The 19,874-nt window shown below is 47.8% G+C and overlaps 1 protein-coding gene across 1 annotated transcript in view; it reads left to right on the top strand.

Moving 5' to 3' along the window:
- FANCA (FA complementation group A) overlaps positions 1 to 19,874 on the top strand; it is an 84,977-nt gene that overhangs the window by 17,588 nt on the left and 47,515 nt on the right. Inside the window, exons 6-13 of the mRNA XM_037733275.1 lie at positions 2,912 to 3,050; positions 4,906 to 4,988; positions 8,422 to 8,455; positions 8,915 to 8,981; positions 11,533 to 11,645; positions 13,864 to 13,940; positions 14,315 to 14,456; positions 14,859 to 14,992. Of these exons, the coding sequence (XP_037589203.1) occupies positions 2,912 to 3,050; positions 4,906 to 4,988; positions 8,422 to 8,455; positions 8,915 to 8,981; positions 11,533 to 11,645; positions 13,864 to 13,940; positions 14,315 to 14,456; positions 14,859 to 14,992 (789 nt within the window). The remainder of the gene's footprint in view (positions 1 to 2,911; positions 3,051 to 4,905; positions 4,989 to 8,421; positions 8,456 to 8,914; positions 8,982 to 11,532; positions 11,646 to 13,863; positions 13,941 to 14,314; positions 14,457 to 14,858; positions 14,993 to 19,874) is intronic.

Raw genomic sequence — 19,874 nt, 5'->3', positions numbered from 1 at the left:
GCTCACTCCAGCTTTAATCTCCTGGGCTCAAGTGATCCTTCCACTTAACCCTCTCGAGCACCTTGTGCTACAGGCATGAGCCACCATACCAGCTAATTTAAAATATTTTTTTGTTTTTTTTTGGAGACAGAGTCTCCCTCTGTTGCCAGGCTGGAGTGCAGTGATGTGATCTCAGCTCACTGCAGCCTCTGCTTCCCGGCTTTAAGCGATTTTCTTGTCTCAGCCTCCCAAGTAGTTGGGAGTACGGGGGTGCGCCACCACGCCCAGCTTATTTTTGTATTTTTAATAGAGTTGTGGTTTCACTATGTTGGCCAGGCTGGTCTCGATCTCTTGACCTCGTAATCCACCTGCCTTGGCTTCCCAAAGTGCTGGGATTACAGGCCTGCGCCACTGCGCCTGGCCTAAACTATTTTTTAAGATGGAGTTTTGCGTTCGCCTAGGCTGGAGTGCAGTGGCACGGTCTCTACTCACTGCAACCTCTGCCTTTTGGTTTTAAGCAATTATTTGGCCTCAGCCTCCTGAGTAGCTGGGATTATAGGTGCCCACCACCATGCCTGGCTAATTTTTTTTTTTTTCTTTTTAATAGAGACAGGGTTTCACCATGTTGGCCAGTTTGGTCTTGAGCTCCTGATGTCGTGATTGCCCGCCTTGGCCTCCCAGAGTGCTTGGATTACAAGGTGTGAGCCACTGTGCCCTACCTTAACTTTTTTTTTTTTTTTTTGGATGGAGTTCTCGCTCTGTAGCCCAGGCTGTAGTGCAGTGGTATGATCTCGGCTCACTGCAACTTCCATCTCCTGGCTCCCTGTTCAAGCAATTCTCCTATCTCAGCCTCCCAAGTAGCTGGGATTATAGGCATGAGCCACCATGGCCAGCTAATTTTTGTTTTTTTTTTTAGTAGGGACGGGAGTTCACCATGTTGGCCAGTCTGGTCTTGAACTTCTGACCTTGTGATCTGCAGACCTCGGCCTCCCAAAGTGCTGGGATTACAGGCGTGAGCCACTCTGCTAGGCCAAATCTTTTTTTTTTTTTTTTTATAAAGGAAGGGGGATCTTTTCCTTATACCAAAACAATTCAACATGCATTAAAGGACAAAAAATAATGAGTATATAAAACCACTAGAAGAAATCATGCAAGTCTTTTGCTTTTTGAGACAGAGTCTTGCTCTGTCGCCCAGGCTGGAGTGTGGTTGCATGATCTTGGCTCACTGTAGCCTCTGCCCCCCGCGTTCCAGTGATTCTCTTGCCTTAGTCTTTAGGTAGCTGAGACTACAGGCTCACATCACCATAGCTGGTTAATTTTTGTATTTTTAGTAGAGACGGGGTTTCATCATATTGGCCAGGCTTGTCTTCAACTCTTGACCTCAGGTGATCCATCTGACTTGGCCTCCCAAAGTGCTAGGATTACAGGTGTGAGCCACTTTGCCTGTCCAGGAAGAATATTTTCATAATCTTGAAGTAGGAATGCTTAAATATGACATAAAACCCAAAAGCTGTAAAAGATCAGTAAACTTAATTCCATGAAAAACATGCTTTCTGGCCAGGCACAATGGCTCACAGCTGTTATCTGAGCACTTTGGGAGGCCGAGTCAGATGGATCACCTTAGGTCAGCTGTTCAAGACCAGCCTGATTAACATGGTGAAATCTTGTCTTTATAAAAAATATAAATATTAATGGGATTGTGATGGCATGTGCCTGTAATCTCAGCTACTTGGGAGGCTGAGGCAGGAGAATTATTTGAACTTGGGAGGCAGAGGTTACAGTGAGCCAAAATCACGCCATTGCACTCCAGCCTGGGCAACAAGAGTGAAACTTCATCTCCAACGAAAAAAAATAAAAGAAAAAGCTGCTTCCTAGTATATACACACCTAATGTCAGAGCGCCAAAATCTATGAAGCAAAAATGGGCAGAATTAAAGGGAGAAATAGACGTTTCACCAATAATAATTAGAGATTTCAATACCCCTTTCAGTAATAGGTAGAACAAGTCAGATTAACAATGACACAGAAGTTGAATGCTGCAAACTTGCTGACCTGACTGACGGTCAGTAGTAGCAGAATGCTATTTGTAAGTCCAAATGCAACAGTCCCCAGGATAGGCTGTAAGGTTCAGGCCATGGTCGGGCACGGTGGCTCACGCCTGTAATTCCACCACTTTGGGAGGCTGAGGCAGGCAGATGACCTGAGGTCAGGAGTTAGAGACTAGCCTGGCCAACAGGGTAAAACCCCATCTCTAGTAAAAATACAATAATTAGCCAGGCTTGGTGGCAGGTGCCTGTAATCCCAGCTACTTGGGAGGTTGAGGCTGGAGAATCGCTTGAACCTGGGAGGTAGAAGTTGCTGTGAGCTGAGATCGTGCCGTTGCACTCCAGCCTGGACGACGAGCAAAACTGTCTCAAAAAAGAAAAAAAAAAAGGTTCAGGCCATAAAACAAATAGGAATAAATTTAGAAGGGTTGAAATCGTTCAAAATACATTCTCCATCCATAAATGAGTTTACTTAGAATTAACAACAGAAGGGAATTGGGAAAATCCACAATATTTGGAAGTTAAACAGCATAGTGTGAAATAATCCATGGGACAAAGAAGTCACATGGAAATTGAGAAAATAACGTGAGGTTTGGTGCAGCAGCTCGCACTAGTAATCCCAGAGCTTTGGAAGGCCTGCGTGGGACTCTTGAGCCTAGGAGTTTGAGAGCAGCTTGGGCAAAGTAGTAAGACCTCCAGATGGGTGTGGTGGTACATGCCTCTTGTCCCAGCTACTCAGTAGGCTAAAGGGTAAGGATTACTTGAGCCTGGGAGGTCGAGGCTGCACTGAGCTGTGATGGCACCACTGTACTCCTGCCTGGGTGAAGTGAAAATCTGTCTCAAAAAAAAAAAAAAAACCTACCTAATGATGGGATTGAGTTGAGCCAGGCATCCTTGTCCGTGTTTGTCTCCAGCCATCCCGACATGCATGGTGTGGGAGCGTGGCTCTTCAGGAACCTGTGCTGCCTCTGCGAACAGATAGAAGCATCCTGCCAGCATGCTGATGTCGCCAGGGCCATGCTTTCTGGTATGTTCATGACAAGACATGTGTTCTTGGGTAAAACTCATTTTGATCAGTGGTAACATGCCTTTTGCTATCATGAGCTCTGGGAAGCAGAACAGCCTCTTTCTACCTGTGGCCATGGGAACCTGGCGTGACAACCTCCCAGCCTGAGCCTGTTGTGGGTTGGCATTTAACTTGACTGTTGTGGAAATACTAGTAAGTTGGCCCGTTGTCTTGTGTTAAGTATTTCCATGCACCTTTCTCATAAAGTGACCCAGCTGCTTCTGTTCTGAATCAGCAGACTCTTGCTTTGGCAGTAATTCCTGAGGACGGACATTAGGAGAAAAACTTTGGACTGTAATGTCCCCCCAACAAACTAAGAAGGTGCAGAGAGACCAGAGAATGGCTTGGACGAGTGCATCTTAATGAGTAGTCGGGTTTGTCAGGACTTACATCCAGGGCTTTCCTGGACAGCGGCAGGAGACCCCATCTCCAAGCTGTGTTTGGGCCAATTGCCTGGCTCTTTGCTTGTTGTGTTTAGTGATGAGACTATTTTCCTTGTTGAATTCTCAGATCCTCTCTAGGATGTTTGGGTTCTCAGGGACGCCTACTGAGAGACTGGTCCCACTACAGATGACACCTACAGATAAAAATTAGATGAGAAACTCACCTGTCAGGCAGCTTGTGGGTTTTTTCCTTTGCAAAAGACATTCTTTTTTCCTAAAATTTCTTGGTGGCATGATAATCTGGTCCCAGATAGGTTAAATCACATTTAGAAAATTGTTCTGCTTTTGGTCCTCTTGATTTTAATTTTTAAAAACCTATGAATCTGTTTCCTCCCCCATGACATTCCTCAGAATAGGATGCTTCTGGGTTCCTCTTGACCCTCTGATATTGGAGATTGGCAGGCGAGATGATCTGTAAGACCTCCCTTGGAAGCCACTTTTACTAGAGAGAAAAAAAATTCAGCTGGGCATGGTGGCTCTTGCCTGTGATCAATTCTAGCATTTTGGGAGGCTGAGATGGGTGGATCACAACGTCAGGAATTCAAGACCAGCCTGGCCCAGATAGTGAACTCTTGTCTCTATTAAAAATATAAAATTAGGCCAGGCATGGTGGCTCACACCTGTAATCCCAGCACTTTGGGAGGCCAAGGTGGGCGGATCACGAGGTCAGGAGATCGAGACCGTCCTGGCCAGCATGGTGAAACCCCATCTCTCCTAAAAATACAAAAATTAGTTGGGCGTGGTGGCGTGTGCCTGTAATCCCAGCTACTCGGGAGGCTGAAGGAGAATCACTTGAACCAGGGAGTCGGAGGTTGCAGGGAGCCGAGTGTTCTGTGCTCCAGCCTGGATGACAGAGTGAGACTCTGTCTCAAAAACAAAAAAAGTGTAAGAGTGTGTGTGTGTGTGTGTGTGTGTGTGTGTAAATTAGCTGGGCGTGATGGTGCGTGCCTGTACTCCCAACTGCTCGAGAGGCTAAGACAGGAGAATCACTGTAACCTGGACGGCAGAGGTTACAGTGAACCGAGATAGCACTGCTGCACTCCAGCCTGGGCAACGGAGTGAGATTCCGTCTCAAAAAAAAAAAAAAAAGAAAAAAAAAAATGCTTATTATGAACTGGATTCATTATAAGTGTTTCCGTTTCAAATAGAATTGCAAGAGGAAAAATCTGACTCATCTAAGGGTTCTGATTGGTTGGGTTTGGTGGATGCCTGTGTGCCTGTGCAGGGTTCCCTCAGGTTAGGAGCAGCTCACAGGGGTCCTGGTTGGCCCAAGCCATATGCACACCCGCCCCTCTGAAGTAGATGGCCTGTGCGATTCACAGTTGCTTGGAGACCATGATACATATAAATGCTTTGGTTTTGTGGTTTTTCAGATTTTGTGCAAATGTTTGTTTTGAGGGGATTTCAGAAAAACTCAGATCTGAGAAGAACTGTGGAGCCTGAAAAAGTGCCCCAGGTAGGAGGAAAAATAAAGTGGAGAGTTTGGAGAATTGACCTCCTGAAAATAGGCTGCGTCCTAAAAAGCAGTCCTTAACCCCAGTGTTCAGACGTGTCTATGTATTTCTTCATTAAAACATGTTGTGTGTATATACGGGTACACGTAATACTTGTTATGTGCACAGAACGTGTAATGATCAAGTGAGGGTGTTTAGAGTATCCATCACCTTGAGTGTTTATCATTTCTGTGTGTTGGCAACGTTTCAAATACTCCAGTTTTTTTGGTAGTATACTTTTTTTTTTCTTATAAAGATGGGTTTCACCATGTTGGTCAGGCTGGTCTTGAACTCCCGACCTCAGGTGATCCGCCCGCCTTGGCCTCCAAAGTGCTTGGATTACAGGCGTGAGCAATCGCGCCTGGCTTGTAATATACATTGGTACCTATGGCCACATTACTCTGCTATGGAACATTAGAACTTCTGTCTAGCTGTGCGTTTGTACCCGTTCACCAACTCTGCTGTCCCCTACTCCATATACCCGTCCCATCTCTGATTCTACACTCTACCTCCACACGATCCACTTTTTTTTTTTTTTTTTTTTTTTTTTTTTTTTTTTTTTTTTTTTTTTTTTTTTTCCTCCTGTAGATGGAGTCTTTCTTGTTCTGTCGCCAGGCTGCAGTGCAGTGGTGCCATTCTGGCTCACTGCAACTTCTGTTTTCTGGTTTCAAGCAATTCTTCTTGCCCTAGCCTCCTGAGCAGCTGGGACTGCAGGCATGTGCTATCACTCCTGGCTAAATGTTTTTGTATTTTTAGTAGAGACAGGGTTTCACCGTGTTCGCCAGGATGGTCTCAGTCTCTTGACCTCGTGATCCTCCTGCCTTGGCCTCCCAAAGTCCTGGAATCACAGACGTGAGCCACCGCGCCTGGCCAAGATCCTCTGTTTAACTCCCACATATGAGTGATATAACATGCAATATTTGTCCTCCTCTGCCTGGCTCATTTCACCTAATATAATGGCCTTCAGGTTCCATTCCTTTTGCAGTGAATGACAGAATTTTACTTAAAAAAAAATTGCTGAGGCCGGACTCAGTGGCCCACGCCTGTGATCCCAGCACTTCAGGAGGCCAAGGCGGGTGGATCCCCTGAGATCAGGAGTTCAAGACCAGCCAAACCAACGTGGCGAAACCCCCTCTCTACTAAAAATACAAAAAAAATTAGCCAGGTGTGGTGGCGCATGCCTGTAGTGCCAGCTACAGGCAGGGAGGCAGGAGGATCGCTTTAACCTTGGAGGTGGAGGTTGCACTGTGACGAGAACGTATTCCTGCGCTGCAGCCTGGGCAACAGAGTGAGACTCCGTCAAAGCTGAAGAGTATTCCACTGTGTGTATATACCACGCCCAACTAGTTTTTTATTTTTAGTAGAGACGGGATTTCACCATTTTGGTCAGGATGTTCTGGAACTCCTGACCTTATGATCTGCCCGCCTCAGCCTCCCAGAGTGCTGGGATCACAGGCATGAGCCACTGTAACCAGTGCTTTTTAGTTTAGTATGGTCCCATTTGCCTGTGCCTTTGAGGTCTTAGCCCTAAAATCTTTGTTCAGACCAGTGTCCTGAAGTGTTTCCCCTACGTTTTCTCCTTGTCATTTCATAGTTTTGGGACTTAGATGTAAGTCTTTATCCATTTTGAGTTGTTTGTTGTTTATAGTGAGAGATACGGATTGTTTCGTTCTGCATATAGATAATCAGTTTTTCCAGCACTTTTTGGTTATTTTTTTGGAGACAGAGTCTTGCTCTGCCACCCAGGCTGAAGTGCAGTGTCTCAATCTTGGCTCACTGCAACCTCTACCTTCCAGGACCAAGTGATCCTCTTGCCCTCAGCCTCCCGAGTAGCTGGGACTACAGGCGCCTGCCACCACGCCTGGATAATTTTTTTGTAATTTTAGTAGAGATGATGTTTCACCATATTGGCCATGGTGGTCTCGAACTCCTGAACTCAGGTGATCTGCCTGCCTCGACCCTTCAAAGTGCTGGGATTACAGGCTTGAGCCACTGTGCCCGGCCTCCCGATACCATTTTCCATTTTTTTTGAACAGTCTGTTCCTTCCCTCACGTATCTTTTTGAAATTTTTGTCTAAAATGAGCTGGCTGTGGTTAGGTATGGTGGCTCATGCCTGTAAATCCAGCATTTTGGGAGGCCAAGGTGGATGGATTACCTGAGGTCAGGAGTTTGAGACCAGCCTGGCCAACATGGCGAAACCCTGTCTGTACTAAAAATATAAAAAATTAGCTGGGTGTAGTGGCACACACCTGTAGTCCCAGCTACGTAGGAGGCTGAGGCAGAAGAATCACTTAAACCCAGGAGGCGGAGGTTGCAGTGAGCCGAGATCGCACCGTTGCATTCCAGCATGGGTGACAGAGCAAGACTCTTAAAAAAAAAATTAAAAAAAACAATGAGCTGACTATAAAGTTATGGATTTATTTCTGGATTCTCTATTCCGTTTCGTTGGTCTGTGTGTTTACATCAACATCGTGCTGTTTTCGTTTCTGTAGCCTTGTTGTATGTTTTGACGTCGGGCAGTGTGATGTCTACAGCTTTGTCATTTTCGCTCAGGATTGCTTTGCTTATCTATATTCTTTTTTTGGTTTCATGTGAATTTTAGAATCTTTTTCTCTGTTTCTGTGAAGAATATGATTGGTATTTTGATAGAGATTGCATTGAATCCGTAGATTGCTTTGGGTACATCCCAAATTTTCATTCCCTTTTGGATGTTCCTAAGTCAGTGGCTCACATTTTGCCTATACTGCAGTCTGTGGACTTTGAGGAAGCCTGTTTTATTGTTGCCATGAGTTGCTCCCTGCGTAGTAGTATGCTTTAAATCCAGAAGATGTGAAGAAGGGAAATGGGCAGTGTTACCTTCTCACTGTCTCCTCGCTCCAGAAGTGTTGAGGGTGAAAGCCTTTAATTCCACAGCCCAGAATCAAGGCCCTGCTTTCCCGTCTTCACCAAGTACTTCAGCAAAACGCTGTGCCTGCAAAAGTCAGTGTCCTGCCCAGCCCTGGGTTCACAGCCTCAGGCCATGTCCAGAGCAGTCTTCAGTAATTCCAGAAAGTTTGGCCTTTTTTCTCTGTCTGGTTCCCTTCAGTATTGGGATAATTTCTAGGTCTAGGAGGAAGTTTTAAAAGTTGACCTCTTTGTTAAGTCAGTTTCTTACTTTATTTTTATTTTTAATTCTTTTTTTTAAAGACAGAGTTTCACCATGTTGGTCAGGCTGGTCTTGAACTCCCAACCTCAGGTGATCCGCCTGCCTTGGCCTCCAAAGTGCATGGATTACAGGCGTGAGCCACCACGCCTGGTCCCTCACTTTACTTTAGAATAACAAGTGTTAATTCTCTTGTGTGATGCAGGTATGTGAAAATTACAAAGTGATGGTAATTCATACTCTGTTTTGGCAGGTCGCGGTTGATGTACTACAGAGAATGCTGATTTGTAAGTTAATTGCTCTGTGGCCCAGTTTGTGGATGACTTAGTTTGCTTTTTAACAATTCTGCCAGTTTTCTGTCTTTCCACGTGAAGTATTTCTTCTCTGTATGTTTCGCTGTGTAGAGTCCTGGTACTGGAATGCCTTTGTTTTGGTTGTAATTTGGTATGAATTTACCTTTTACTTCTTATTCTGGCTTCCAATTCCTAGTGGCATTAGATTTAATTTTCAGAGCTGTGAAGGCATACCACGTTAATCTGTGGTTAAGAGGGGAACGTTTTATTTTCTCTGTGTTTTCATTAACTTTAAAGGCTTACAGATTGCAGTAGCACTGAGGGAGGGCACTGAGGAGTCTTGGGCCCTGTGGGGGGTTGGACATGGATCTGTTGTCTGAAGGCACTGGGGACTGTTTGTGGTGGAGTGTCACTGTGCTGATGTCTGTTTTCTGTTCCTGGCTCTGTCATCAGTTGCACTTGACGCTTTAGCTGCTGGAGTACAAGAGGAGTCCTCCACTCACAAGACCTTGAGGGGCTGGTATGTTCCTGAGGGCGGCCTGGCTGAGGGCAGTGGGGAGGTTCCTGCTACGTTAAAAAGCAAGATATCCCACTCTTGAGCACACTTCCTCTGCCAGTTATGATAACGTGTGTGAGGAGGAGGTGGCATTGGGAGAGCCCTGGGGTGCTCTAGTCAGCCTTTTCCCTATGAGGATGAGGTCGGAAGGGGTGCCCCACTGCAGGAGCCTGTTCTGCCTCTGGAAGTCCTGCACCAATGCTTTGTCCCCACTCAGTGTGCCCCGGTGACCTCCTCCCCTGTCTGGAGTCTCCCCTTGCTCTTCCTTCCCTAGGTGTCATCCAGGCTCTAGAGTTCACCCTGCCCCTCAGGGCCCCCCACATTTCTAGAACACTCTGTAGCCATGCCTCTATGGACTTTTAAACTCTACCTGCCCTCCACGGGCCCTGCTCAGATTCACCAGTAGTCAAAGCTTTGCCCTATTTGCCTTTTCTCTCCATGGCTCTGCAGAGATGCGTAGATACCCTTACAGGCGGGGAGGTGAAAGCTGAGGAGTGGGGGCTTGGCAGAAAGTGGATGTTAGGGTTTGGTGGAAATGGGGCTCTGGGGTTTGCTTTCCTCGGATGTTGACGGGACCTTGAAGCGAAGTCTTAAGAAACCAGAATTCCCCACCATTCCAGGCCGTGTCAGCCTTTTCATTCTGTGATTGTTTTGCCCATTTCCCATCCCTCACAGTGACTAATTGCTTAATTAAGTAGGTTGGACACTTGGGTACTTTTATTGAAACGGTGAATAAAGCACTGCTTGGTATCCTGAATGTTGACGTGTGCATCAGTTAGCTTGGGCTGCTGTAACAAAGCGCCAGATACCGCGTGTGGGTGGCACATGTGTTCTCACAGCTGTGGAGGCTAGAAGTTGGAGGTCAGGGTGCCACCAAGGTTGGGTTCTGGGGAGGACCCTCTTCCTGGCTTTCAGGAGGCCTCCTTTTTCTGTGTCCTTACAAGGTAGCGAGGGGGAGAGCAAGCCCTCTGTCTTAGCAGGGCAGTCATCTCATTATGAGGGCCCCACTTTCAGGACCTCATTGCCTAGGCCTTATCAACACCCCACCTCACATTACTTGACACTGAGAGATGGGGCTTCACCAGAGGAACCTTGTGGGGATACAGTTTAGTCTTGGCTTTAGCAAGTGCATATTTTTATAATCTGGGTGATAAGATTGCTTACACTGGTGGCCTGACAGTCAGGGAGCAACCACTGACCTGCTGCTTTTTACATTTTGTAAATAGTTGCTATTACTTTTGAGGCAGAGTTTCGCTCTTGTTGTCCAGGCTGGCGTGCGACGGCATGATCGCAGCTCACTGCAGCCTCTACCTCCCAGGTTCAATCAGTGCTCCTGCTTCACCCTTCCAAGCAGCTGGGATTACAGGCTTGCACCACCACACCTGCTGAAAGCCTGTAATTTTGTATTTTGTATTTTTAGTAGGAATGGGGTTTCACCGTATTGGTCAGGCTGGTCTCAAACTCCTGACCTCAAGTACAGCCACCTTGGCCTCCCAAAGTGCTGGGATTACAGGTGTGAGCCACCGCACCCAGCCCACCAATACTTTAAAATAGGACATCCTCTAACAGTCTGAGTGGCCAGTTTCCCTTACACACTGAGGGCTGTGGTGTCCCAAAGCCCTGCCCTGTGAGGAAGGACAGCGGGGCTGAAAAGTGCATCTCCGTGATGTCCCCACCCTGTTGTGTGAGTGTCTTGAGTCTGCACATAGCCGATGTCGTCTTGGCAGGTGTGTGACCCTGGGGCAGTTCACTGAACGCGTAGGACCCTTGATTTTCTTACCTGGGTAATCGGGATAAAGTGCCCCTTGCTGGTTGCAGGCTGTAAGCCTCACAAGAGGGACTGGGTTTGGCGTGGTGGTCTGTGTAGAGGTCTACTGGGCTGTGAGACCTCAAGTGCTCTTGACACCTGGCTCCATGACCCCATTCAACCCTAGTACATCCTATTCTCTCCCTCAAATGGCTCAGGAAACCATAGTCCCTTCCATTGCTTCCTCATCCTCATGGATGGTGCTGGCCTCAGTCCCTGTCGTGACTGCAGTGCTTGAGGCCCTGTGGGCTGGGCTCTGCATGTGAGGCTTGGCACGACCCTTTGAAGGAGTTCCATTTTGCAGAGGGTGCTGCTGAGGCCCCGAGGGTGGGCTCTTCACTTGAGGCTTGGCACGAGCCTTTGGGGGAGGGAGTTCCATTTCATAGAGAGTTCCGCTGAGGTCCCCTTGGGTGGGCTCCCGCTGCTCCACTCCAGGGTACGGTGCGCGCTACCCTTCCCAACCTGTTTATTTCTCCTGCTTCCTCCGCTGCTCTGCCCTGTGGGTTTTGCCACTGCTTTGTCTCCTTTCTGGTTGAAATGCCACCTCCTTGGATTCAGTTTCAAGTCTGTGGTTATAGTAGCCTGGCCCAGAAAACCCCTTCCTTGCTTAAAGAAGGGATGGGCCTGAGGCACACTTTGTGCCGGGACTCGTGAGTGGTGTACAGGGCACCCTCCCTTTTCTCAACCCTCTTTCTGCTGCATTGGCAGGTTCGACGTGTTCAGCGGACACACGCTTGGCAGTATAATTTCCACAGATTCTCCGAAGAGGTTTTTCAGTCATACCCTGACTCAGATACTCACTCACAGCCCTGTGCTGAAAGGTAGGCGTAGCCCAGAGGCTGCCCTGTCACTACTCAGTTTCGGGAATGCTGTTTCATTGCTGCCTTGGTAACTCTGATGGGAGATGCCAGGAACTCTGGGACCACTTTTGTGTCTCTGATTTCAACCAGAGATTGGGTCCTGAGACGCCTGAGGTTGTTACTAAATATCCTTTCACCTGAAAGGAACACATTCTTAAAAGAAAATTCAGAATTGGTCAGGCATGGTGGCTCACATCTGTAATCCCAGCACTTTGGGAGGCCGAGGCGGGTGGATCACAAGGTCAAGAGATCAAGACCATCCTGGCCAATATGGTGAAACCCCGTTTCTACTAAAAATACAAAAAAATTATCCGGGTCTGGTGGCATGCACCTGTAGTCCCAGCTACTCGGGAGGCTGAGGCTGGAGAATTGTTTGAACCTGGGAGGCAGAGGTTGCAGTGAGCTGAGATTACACTGCTACACTCCTGCTGGTGTGACGAGAGAAACTCCATCTCAAAAAAAAAAAAAAAATTCAGAATTAGGAGTGGACAGAAGAATGTCTTTATTTTTTTTTTTTGAGAGGGAGTCTTACTCTGTTGCCCATGCTGGAGTGCAGTGGTGTGATCTCGGCTCACTGCTACTTCCGCCTACCAGGTTCAAGTGATGCTTGTGTCTCAGCTTCCCGAGTAGCTGGGAATACAGGAACACACCACATGCCAGGTTAATTTTTAGTATTTTTAGTAGAGACGGGGTTTCACTTTGTTGGCCAGGCTGGCCTCGATCTCCTGACCTCAGGAACTCCTGATCTGCCTGCCTCGGCCTCCCAAAGTGTTGGGATTACCGGCATGAGCCATCACCCCTGGCCTAAAATAGAAATACCTTTAACGTGAAACATTTCAGTGGTGTTTTTCTAAACAGATTGTTTAAAAATGTAGTTCTTCTCTAAGTGCCACAATTCTGTCTTAAAATGTTGTATAAGCATGTTCTCATGCAGGCTTGCCCAGTGTTCCCGGCAGACCTTCCAGGGAGTATGCTGGGGGGTCCACTGCTTCTGCCCTGAGAGGCCAGAGTGTACTCTGCTGCCTCACTCGAGTCTCTAGGGATTTGTGCTTGACATGCTGTGATTGCTGTCTAGTCTTGTAAAATTTGGACATGCACATTCTCCTACTGGAAGACCTGATCACCCAGCACAACTCACATTATCTTTCTGCTGGCTGCCTTTGCCTTGCTATGACTGTGTCATGTTCTCAACTAGACTGGGTGGTGGCACATTTGATGGTCCAGGCATCGTCTGCCCACTCAGTGTCCTGTTACCCAACTGTTTCTTACAAATCAGGCCAAGATGAACACTTTGATTGTTGAGCTTTTTCTGTGTCTAGGATATCCCCAGGGTAGGTGCTCAGGCAGGAAACTGGCAGGGGGACAAGGGATGCATGGACAGCTCTGGACAGGCGCTGTGAAGTACTTAGGAGTTTATCGGCGCTTGCATGGAGCTGAGCTTCCTTTGAACAGCTTTCCCACCATGAATCGTTTATTGACAGTTTAAGAGTAGGAAAACTGAAATGTGATTGATACATTGGCATATATTTATCTTGACTATGAGGAAGCATTACAGTAAGCGGGCCTAAGAAGCCGAGAATTGATAGCTTAGCAAATAGGCAACAAACAGGGAGATGGTGAACTTTAATAATTGGAAAAATACATAGTAAGATCTTTTTTCACACTGAAGCTTTGAATCACAACTTTTTGGCCAACAGCAGTGGCTTACCCTTGTAATCCCAGCACTTTGGGAGGCTGAGGCAGGTGGATCTACAAGGTCAGGAGTTCAAGACCAGCCTGGCCAACACAGTAAAAGCCCGTCTCTATTAAAAATACAAAAATTAGCCAGGCGCGGTGGCAGACACCAGTAGTCCTCAGCTACTTGGGAGGCTGAGGCAGGAGAATTGCTTGAACCTGGGAGGTGGAAGTTGCAGTGAGCTGGGACCACGCCATTATACTCCCGCCTGGGGACAGAGCAAGACTCTGTCTCAAAAAAAAATACAACAAAGCAGCTGGGTATGATGGCGCAGCCTGTGGTTGCTGCTGCTTTGGAGACTGAGGCAGGTGGATTGCTTGAGCCAGGGAGGTTGAGGCTGTGGTGAGCACCGCACTCCAGTGTGGGTGATAGTGAGACCCAAAAACAAAAACCACAACGTTTTGATTTCTGACTTGAGGTTTTTGTCTGTTTCTCCCCGTGCAGCATCTGATGCTGTTCAGATGCAGAGAGAGTGGAGCTTTGCGCGGACGCACCCTCTGCTTACCGCGTTGTACCGCAGGGTGAGTAGACGTGGCAGTACACCTGCTGCTGAGCTCGTGCATGGGGATTAAGATCTGCTGAGTCTTTGTTGTGCTGCCTGCCATGGACAGCACATGGGGAGGTTCAGGGATGTCTACTGAGATGTGGCTGTCCTCATCTAGGCCACCATTCAGGTCAGGAGACTGAATGTCCTGCCAGAGATAAGGAGAATTCTCTCCAGCCAGTGCTGACCACTGTGACGGGAGAGATGCCACAGTGTTGTCACAGCTCCACATGCGGCCTTTCCAGTGGGAAGTGGGAGGGGCTGCGGGTGGCTGCGGGGAGGGAGGTGTGGGGTCATCTGTCCCATGCTGGTTTGCTTTGATGTTGAAGGGAGTGGATGCTTTTATTTCAGCTCTTTGTGATGCTGAGTCCAGAGGAGTTGGTTGGCCATTTGCAAGAAGTTCTGGAAACGCAGGAGGTTAACTGGCAGCGAGTGCTCTCATTTGTGTCTACACTGGTTGTGTGCTTCCCAGAAGCACAGCAGCTGCTCAGAGGTGAGCTTCTATGACAGCCTGGTGGTGCTGATCAGAATGTGTGAGGGGGTGTGACTTGAGCACTGCTGTCAGCAGAGTCCCAGCTGACCGTGGGGGAGCCTCTCAGTGAAACCCTTCCCTACCTGCCTGGAACCTGTAATGCCTCCTGTCAGTGGAACAGTCTTGGTCAGATGCTTCCATGAGCACTGATTGCTGCTCTGAGAGGCCAGGTGTGCACTGCTGGTTCATTCAAGTCTCTAGCGGTTTCTGCGTGACATGCTGTAATCGCCTTCTAGTCTTTTAAAACTTCGCGTTTGGGCGTGCACATTCTCCTGTTGGAATGCCTGATCACCCAGCACACCTGAAGTTATCTTTCTGCTGGCTGCCCTTGCCTTGCTGTGATGGTGTCATGTTCTCAACTAGACTGGGTGGCGCGTTTGATGGCCCAGGCATTTGAGAGCTGCCAGCTGGACAACATGGTCACTGCGTTCCTGGTCGTGCGCCAGGCAGCACTGGAGGGCCCCTCTGCATTCCAGTCATATGCAGACTGGTTCAAGGTAAGGGACCTGCCCATTGCTAACTAGCTCCTGATCTCCCGGAAGGCTTGGGAATGGGGACCATGCTGTCCCCACCTGACACTCTGTCATGAGAGTGAACGACCTTGCTGTGAGCTTTGCCAAGTGGCTTCCACAGACCTACTGGGTGTGCTGGGGGGCCTGAGTTCTCCCTGTTGGGGCCTTGGTCCCTTCCCCTGGTTTCGTCTCACTTGCTTGATGGAGCCTCCTGCTGTCTTTTATAAGAACATTAGGGAAATCAAGCCTGGACAACATAGTGAGGCCTCGTTGCCTCCAAAAACAACAGCAACAACAACAAACAACAAACTAGGCAGGTGTGGTCCATGCCTGTCGTCCTGGTTACTTGGGAGGCTGAGATTCGAGGACTGCTTGAGCCTGGCAGCTAAAGCCGCAGTGAGCTCTGATCGCACCAGTGTACTCCAGCCTGGGTGACAGGAGACCCACCCCAGAAGGAAAAAAGGAAACTAGGAAAGGGCAGACACAGAAGTGGCTGCTGCTTTTTGCAGAATATAAAGCATCTCTTATCTCAGTTTTTCTTTTTTATTAATTTGAGGCGGAGTCTCATTCTGTCGCTTAGGCTGCAGTGCAGTGGCATGATCTCGGCTCACTGCAGTCTCCATCTCCCGAGTTCAGGCGATTCTCCTGCCTCAGCCTCCTGAGTAGCTGGAATTACAGGCACCCGCCACCACGCCCAGGTAATTTTTGTATTTTTGGTAGAAACAGGGTTTCACCATGTTGGTTGGGCTGGTCTGAAACTCCTGACCTCGTGATTCACCCGTCTCGGCTCCCAAGGTGTTGGGTTTCAGGTGTGAGCCACCATGCCCAGCCTTTGCTTTGCATTTTTTTTTTTTTTTGGAGATGGAGTCTCACTCTGTCACCCATGCTGGAGCGCAGTGGCACGATCTCTGCTTACTGCAACCTCTGCCTCATGGGTTCAAGCGATTTTCCTGCCTCAGCCCTGTAGCTGGGGTTGCAGGTGTCCGTCACCACACCTGGCTCATTTTTGTTTTTGTTTGTTTGTTTTTGAGATGGAGTCTTTCTCTGTTGCCCAGGCTACGGTGCAGTGGTGCGATCTTGGCTCACTGCAACCTCCACCTACCAGGTTCAAGTGATTCTCTTGCCTCGGCCTCCCGCGTAGCTGGGATGACAGGCATGTTCCACCATGGCCAGCTAAGTTTTCGTATTTTTAGTAGAGATGGGGTTTCACTGTGTTAGCCAGGATGGTCTTGATCTTCTGACCTCGTGATCCACCCTCCTCGGCCTCCCAGTGTGCTGGGATTATAGGTGTGAGCCACCACACCTGGCCTAATTTTTGTATTTTCAGTAGAGACGGGATTTCACCATGTTGGCCAGGCTGGTCTTGTACTCCTAACCTCAAGTGATCCGCCCGCCCCAGCCTCCCAAAGTGTTGGGTTTACAGGCGTAAGCCACCACACCTGGCCTTGGGTCTCTAATTTTCATGTAAGTCCTGAAACAAGTACTCCCTTATTCAGAGGTGTCACATATTCTTCCCTTTTCTGTGGAGTACACACAGTGTTCTCTCTGACAGAAGTTTATGCTGCTGTTCCCAAACCTGGGTGGGTGTTAGACTCGCCTGCAGGGGGCCTTTGGAAATGCAGAACAGGGCCCATTTCACACTAGAGTCTGAGCTTTCAAGATCAGCCTGGGCAACACAGTGAGACCCCTGCCTCTACAAAAAATGAAAAATTAGCTGGGTGTATGGGTAAGCACCTGTAGTCCCATCTGCTTGCACGCTGTGGCAGGAGGATTGCCTGAGCTGAGGAGGTTGAGGCTGCAGTGAGCTGGGATTGCAGTACTACGCTCCAGTCTGGGAGACAGCAGGACTCTGTCTCCAAAAAATAAAAAGTACTGGATTTGTTTGCCATCACCGTTTTGGTGAAGTAGTTTCCTCTTTGTAGGAGTCTCAGCTTCCTGAAATTTTAAAGACCCGCGTGCCTGCTTCTCCCCAGGGCCTTCTGAGGAGGTGAGGCTGCCCAGCAGGCTGAGCCTCTTAGGCTTATATTGGGAGAAGGTGGTGATCCTTGCCGTGTCAACTCACGCTTATTCCTTAAGGTTTCTTTTCATCTGCCCTCAGGCTCTCCCCAGCTCTATGCAGTTGTCTGCTACTAAGTTGGTCTCTCCTTAGTTTCTACTAAACTAAGGTGAGAGGCATTTGCTCTGTCCTTAGTGAGGTGCTGAGGTATTTATGCCAGAGTCCACACTGGTCCTCTTGGAGCTGTGAGTTCATCTATCTCCCAGGGCCTTGGTTCAGGGGTCTGCCAGGGTTTACTTTTTTTTGGCTCCCAAGGTCACAGTCAGTGTGAGTGGAATACTTCTTAAGTGCTGTGTTGACGGTGTTGTTTGCTTTTTCTTTCACCTTTTCAAATCACCTTCATCAAAATTTAGTTTTAATGAAATAATAAAATGCACACAATTTAACTGTACCATTAAATGAGGTTTTTTGTTTTTGTGTTTTCAGAGACTCGGTCTTGCTCTGTTGCCTGGGCTGGAGTGCAGTGGCATGATCATAGCTCACTGCAGCCTTGACCTCCTGGGGTCAAGCAGTCCTCCTGTCTCAGCATCCAGAGTAACTGGGACTGTAGGTGTGTGCTACCACACATAGCTAATTAAAAAAAAAATTTTGTGTGAATACAACATCCCACTGTGTTGCCTAGGGTGGTCTCAAACTCCAGGCCTCAAGTGATCCACCTGCCTCAACCCCCAAAACACTGGGATTATAGGTGGGAGCCATCACATCTAGGCAGTTAGATGAGTTTTGATAAATGTGTGTTTGCATATTCAGCATTCAAACATCTGTTCTAATCTTTAATTTTGTGCGTGAATCCCAGCACTGTGGGAGGACAAGGTGGGCACATCACTTGAGTTCAGGAGTTTGAGCCCAGCCTGGGCAACATGGTAAAACCCCGTCTCTACTAAAAATAAAAAGATTAGCTGGGTGTGGTAGGTGCCTGTAATCCCAGCTACTCGGGAGGCTGAGGCAGGAGAATTGCTTGAACCTGGGAGGCATAGGCTGCAGTCAGCTGAGATTGCACCATTGTGTTCCAACGTGGGTGACAGAGCAAGACACTGTCTCAAAAAAAAAAAAAAAACATTTTTTGGTTCTAGGAAGTGTTAATATACATAGACCAAATGATTGCTAATTTGAGCCCTCTGGGGTCATTAATACAGTTTTCAGCACATTACCTTATGTAGTTAAATGTAATTTGTGGGTTTGTTGACCTTTTTTTTTTCTTTTTTTTTTTTCAAATTTAGGCTGGGTCTCTGCTCTGTCTCCCAGGCTGGGATGTGGTGGTGTCATCACGGCTCACTGCAGTCTCAACCTTCCAGACTCAAATGATCCTTCTACCTCAACTTCCCCAGTAGCCAGGACTGCAGGTGTGTGTCACTACGCCTGGCTAATTATTAAAAACATTTTTTGTAGAGATAGGGTCTCACCATGTTGCCCTGGCTTGTCTTGACCTCCTCGGCTCAAGTGAACTTCCTGCCTCAACCTCCCAAAGTATTGGAATTACTAGAGAGAGCCACTGCACCCAGACGTTGTGTAAATTTTTTTCAAAAATAACAAACAGGGCTGGGCGCGGTGGCTCACGCCTATAATCGCAGCACTTCGGGAGGCAAAGACTGGCAGATCATGAGGTCAAGAGATTGAGACCATCCTGGCCAGCATGGTGAAACCCTTTTCAGCCTGTAATCCTAGCTGCTTGGCAGGCTGAGGCAGAAAAATTTCTTGAACCAGGGATGTGGAGGTTGCAGTGAGCCAAGATCACGCCACTGCACTCCAGCCTGGCATCTGAAGTCAGAGCGAGACTCCGTCTCAACAAAAAAAAATAGTAATAACAGTCTGAACTGTCTTTTTTTCCCGGTGACTAACAGTGGCTGCTATGACCCCAGGTCTGGCTTGTGTCAGCCACTTTACAGAAATGCCTCAGTGGTGGATCAGGACTATTCCTTGCTGCAGCCAGTGATCATCTAGCTCGCTGTAACTGAACATTGCCGAGAGACAGTAGTCGTTCCATTGTGGATGGCTGAATAGAGGATAATAAGTCATGGTGTGGCTGGTGGGAGAATTTAAAGTTGAAATTATATGCTGATGTTTTGAGCGAACCCTTGAGTGGTCTCAGGTTGTATTTAAATCCTTTTTTTTTTTTTTTTTTTTTTTTTTTGTTTTTTTTTTTTTTTTTTTTTTTTTGAGACAGAGTTTTGCTCTTGTTACCCAGGCTGGAGTGCAGTGGTGCGATCTCAGCTCACTGCAACCTCTGCATCCTGGGTTCAAGCAATTCTCCTGCCTCAGCCTTCCGAGTAGCTGGGACTATAGGCTTGCGCCACCATGCCTAGCTAATTTCTGTATTTTTAGTAGAGATGGGGTTTCACCGTGTTGACCAGGATGGTCTCGATCTCTTGACCTTGTGATCCACCCGCCTTGGCCTCCTAAAGTGCTGGGATTATAGGTGTGAGCTACCGCGCCTGGCCTTAAATCTTTTTTTTTTTTTTTGTGAGACAGAATCGCGCTCTGTAGCCCAGGCTGGAGTGCATTGGCATAATCTCTGCTCACTGCAACCTCTGTCTCTCAGGTTCGAGTGAGTCTCCTGCCTCAGCCTCCCGAGTAGCTGGGATTACAGGCATGCACCACCACACCCAGCTAATTTTTGTGTTTTTAGTAGAGGCAGGGTTTCACCATGTTGGTCAGGTTGGTCTCAAACTCCTCGCCTCATCATCTGCCCGCCTTGGCCTCCCAGAGTGCTGGGATTACAGGCGCTAGCCACCATGCCCGGTTCTTAAATTTTTTTTTTTTTTTTTTTTTTTTTTTTTTTTTTTTTTTTTTTTTTTTTTTTTTTTTTTTTTT

This window comes from Cebus imitator, unplaced genomic scaffold (assembly GCF_001604975.1).
Source record: "Cebus imitator isolate Cc_AM_T3 unplaced genomic scaffold, Cebus_imitator-1.0 Scaffold509, whole genome shotgun sequence".
Classification (NCBI taxonomy): Eukaryota; Metazoa; Chordata; class Mammalia; order Primates; family Cebidae; genus Cebus; species Cebus imitator.
Note: the sequence above shows the minus strand (reverse complement) of the source record. Positions and strands in the feature narration are given on the sequence as shown.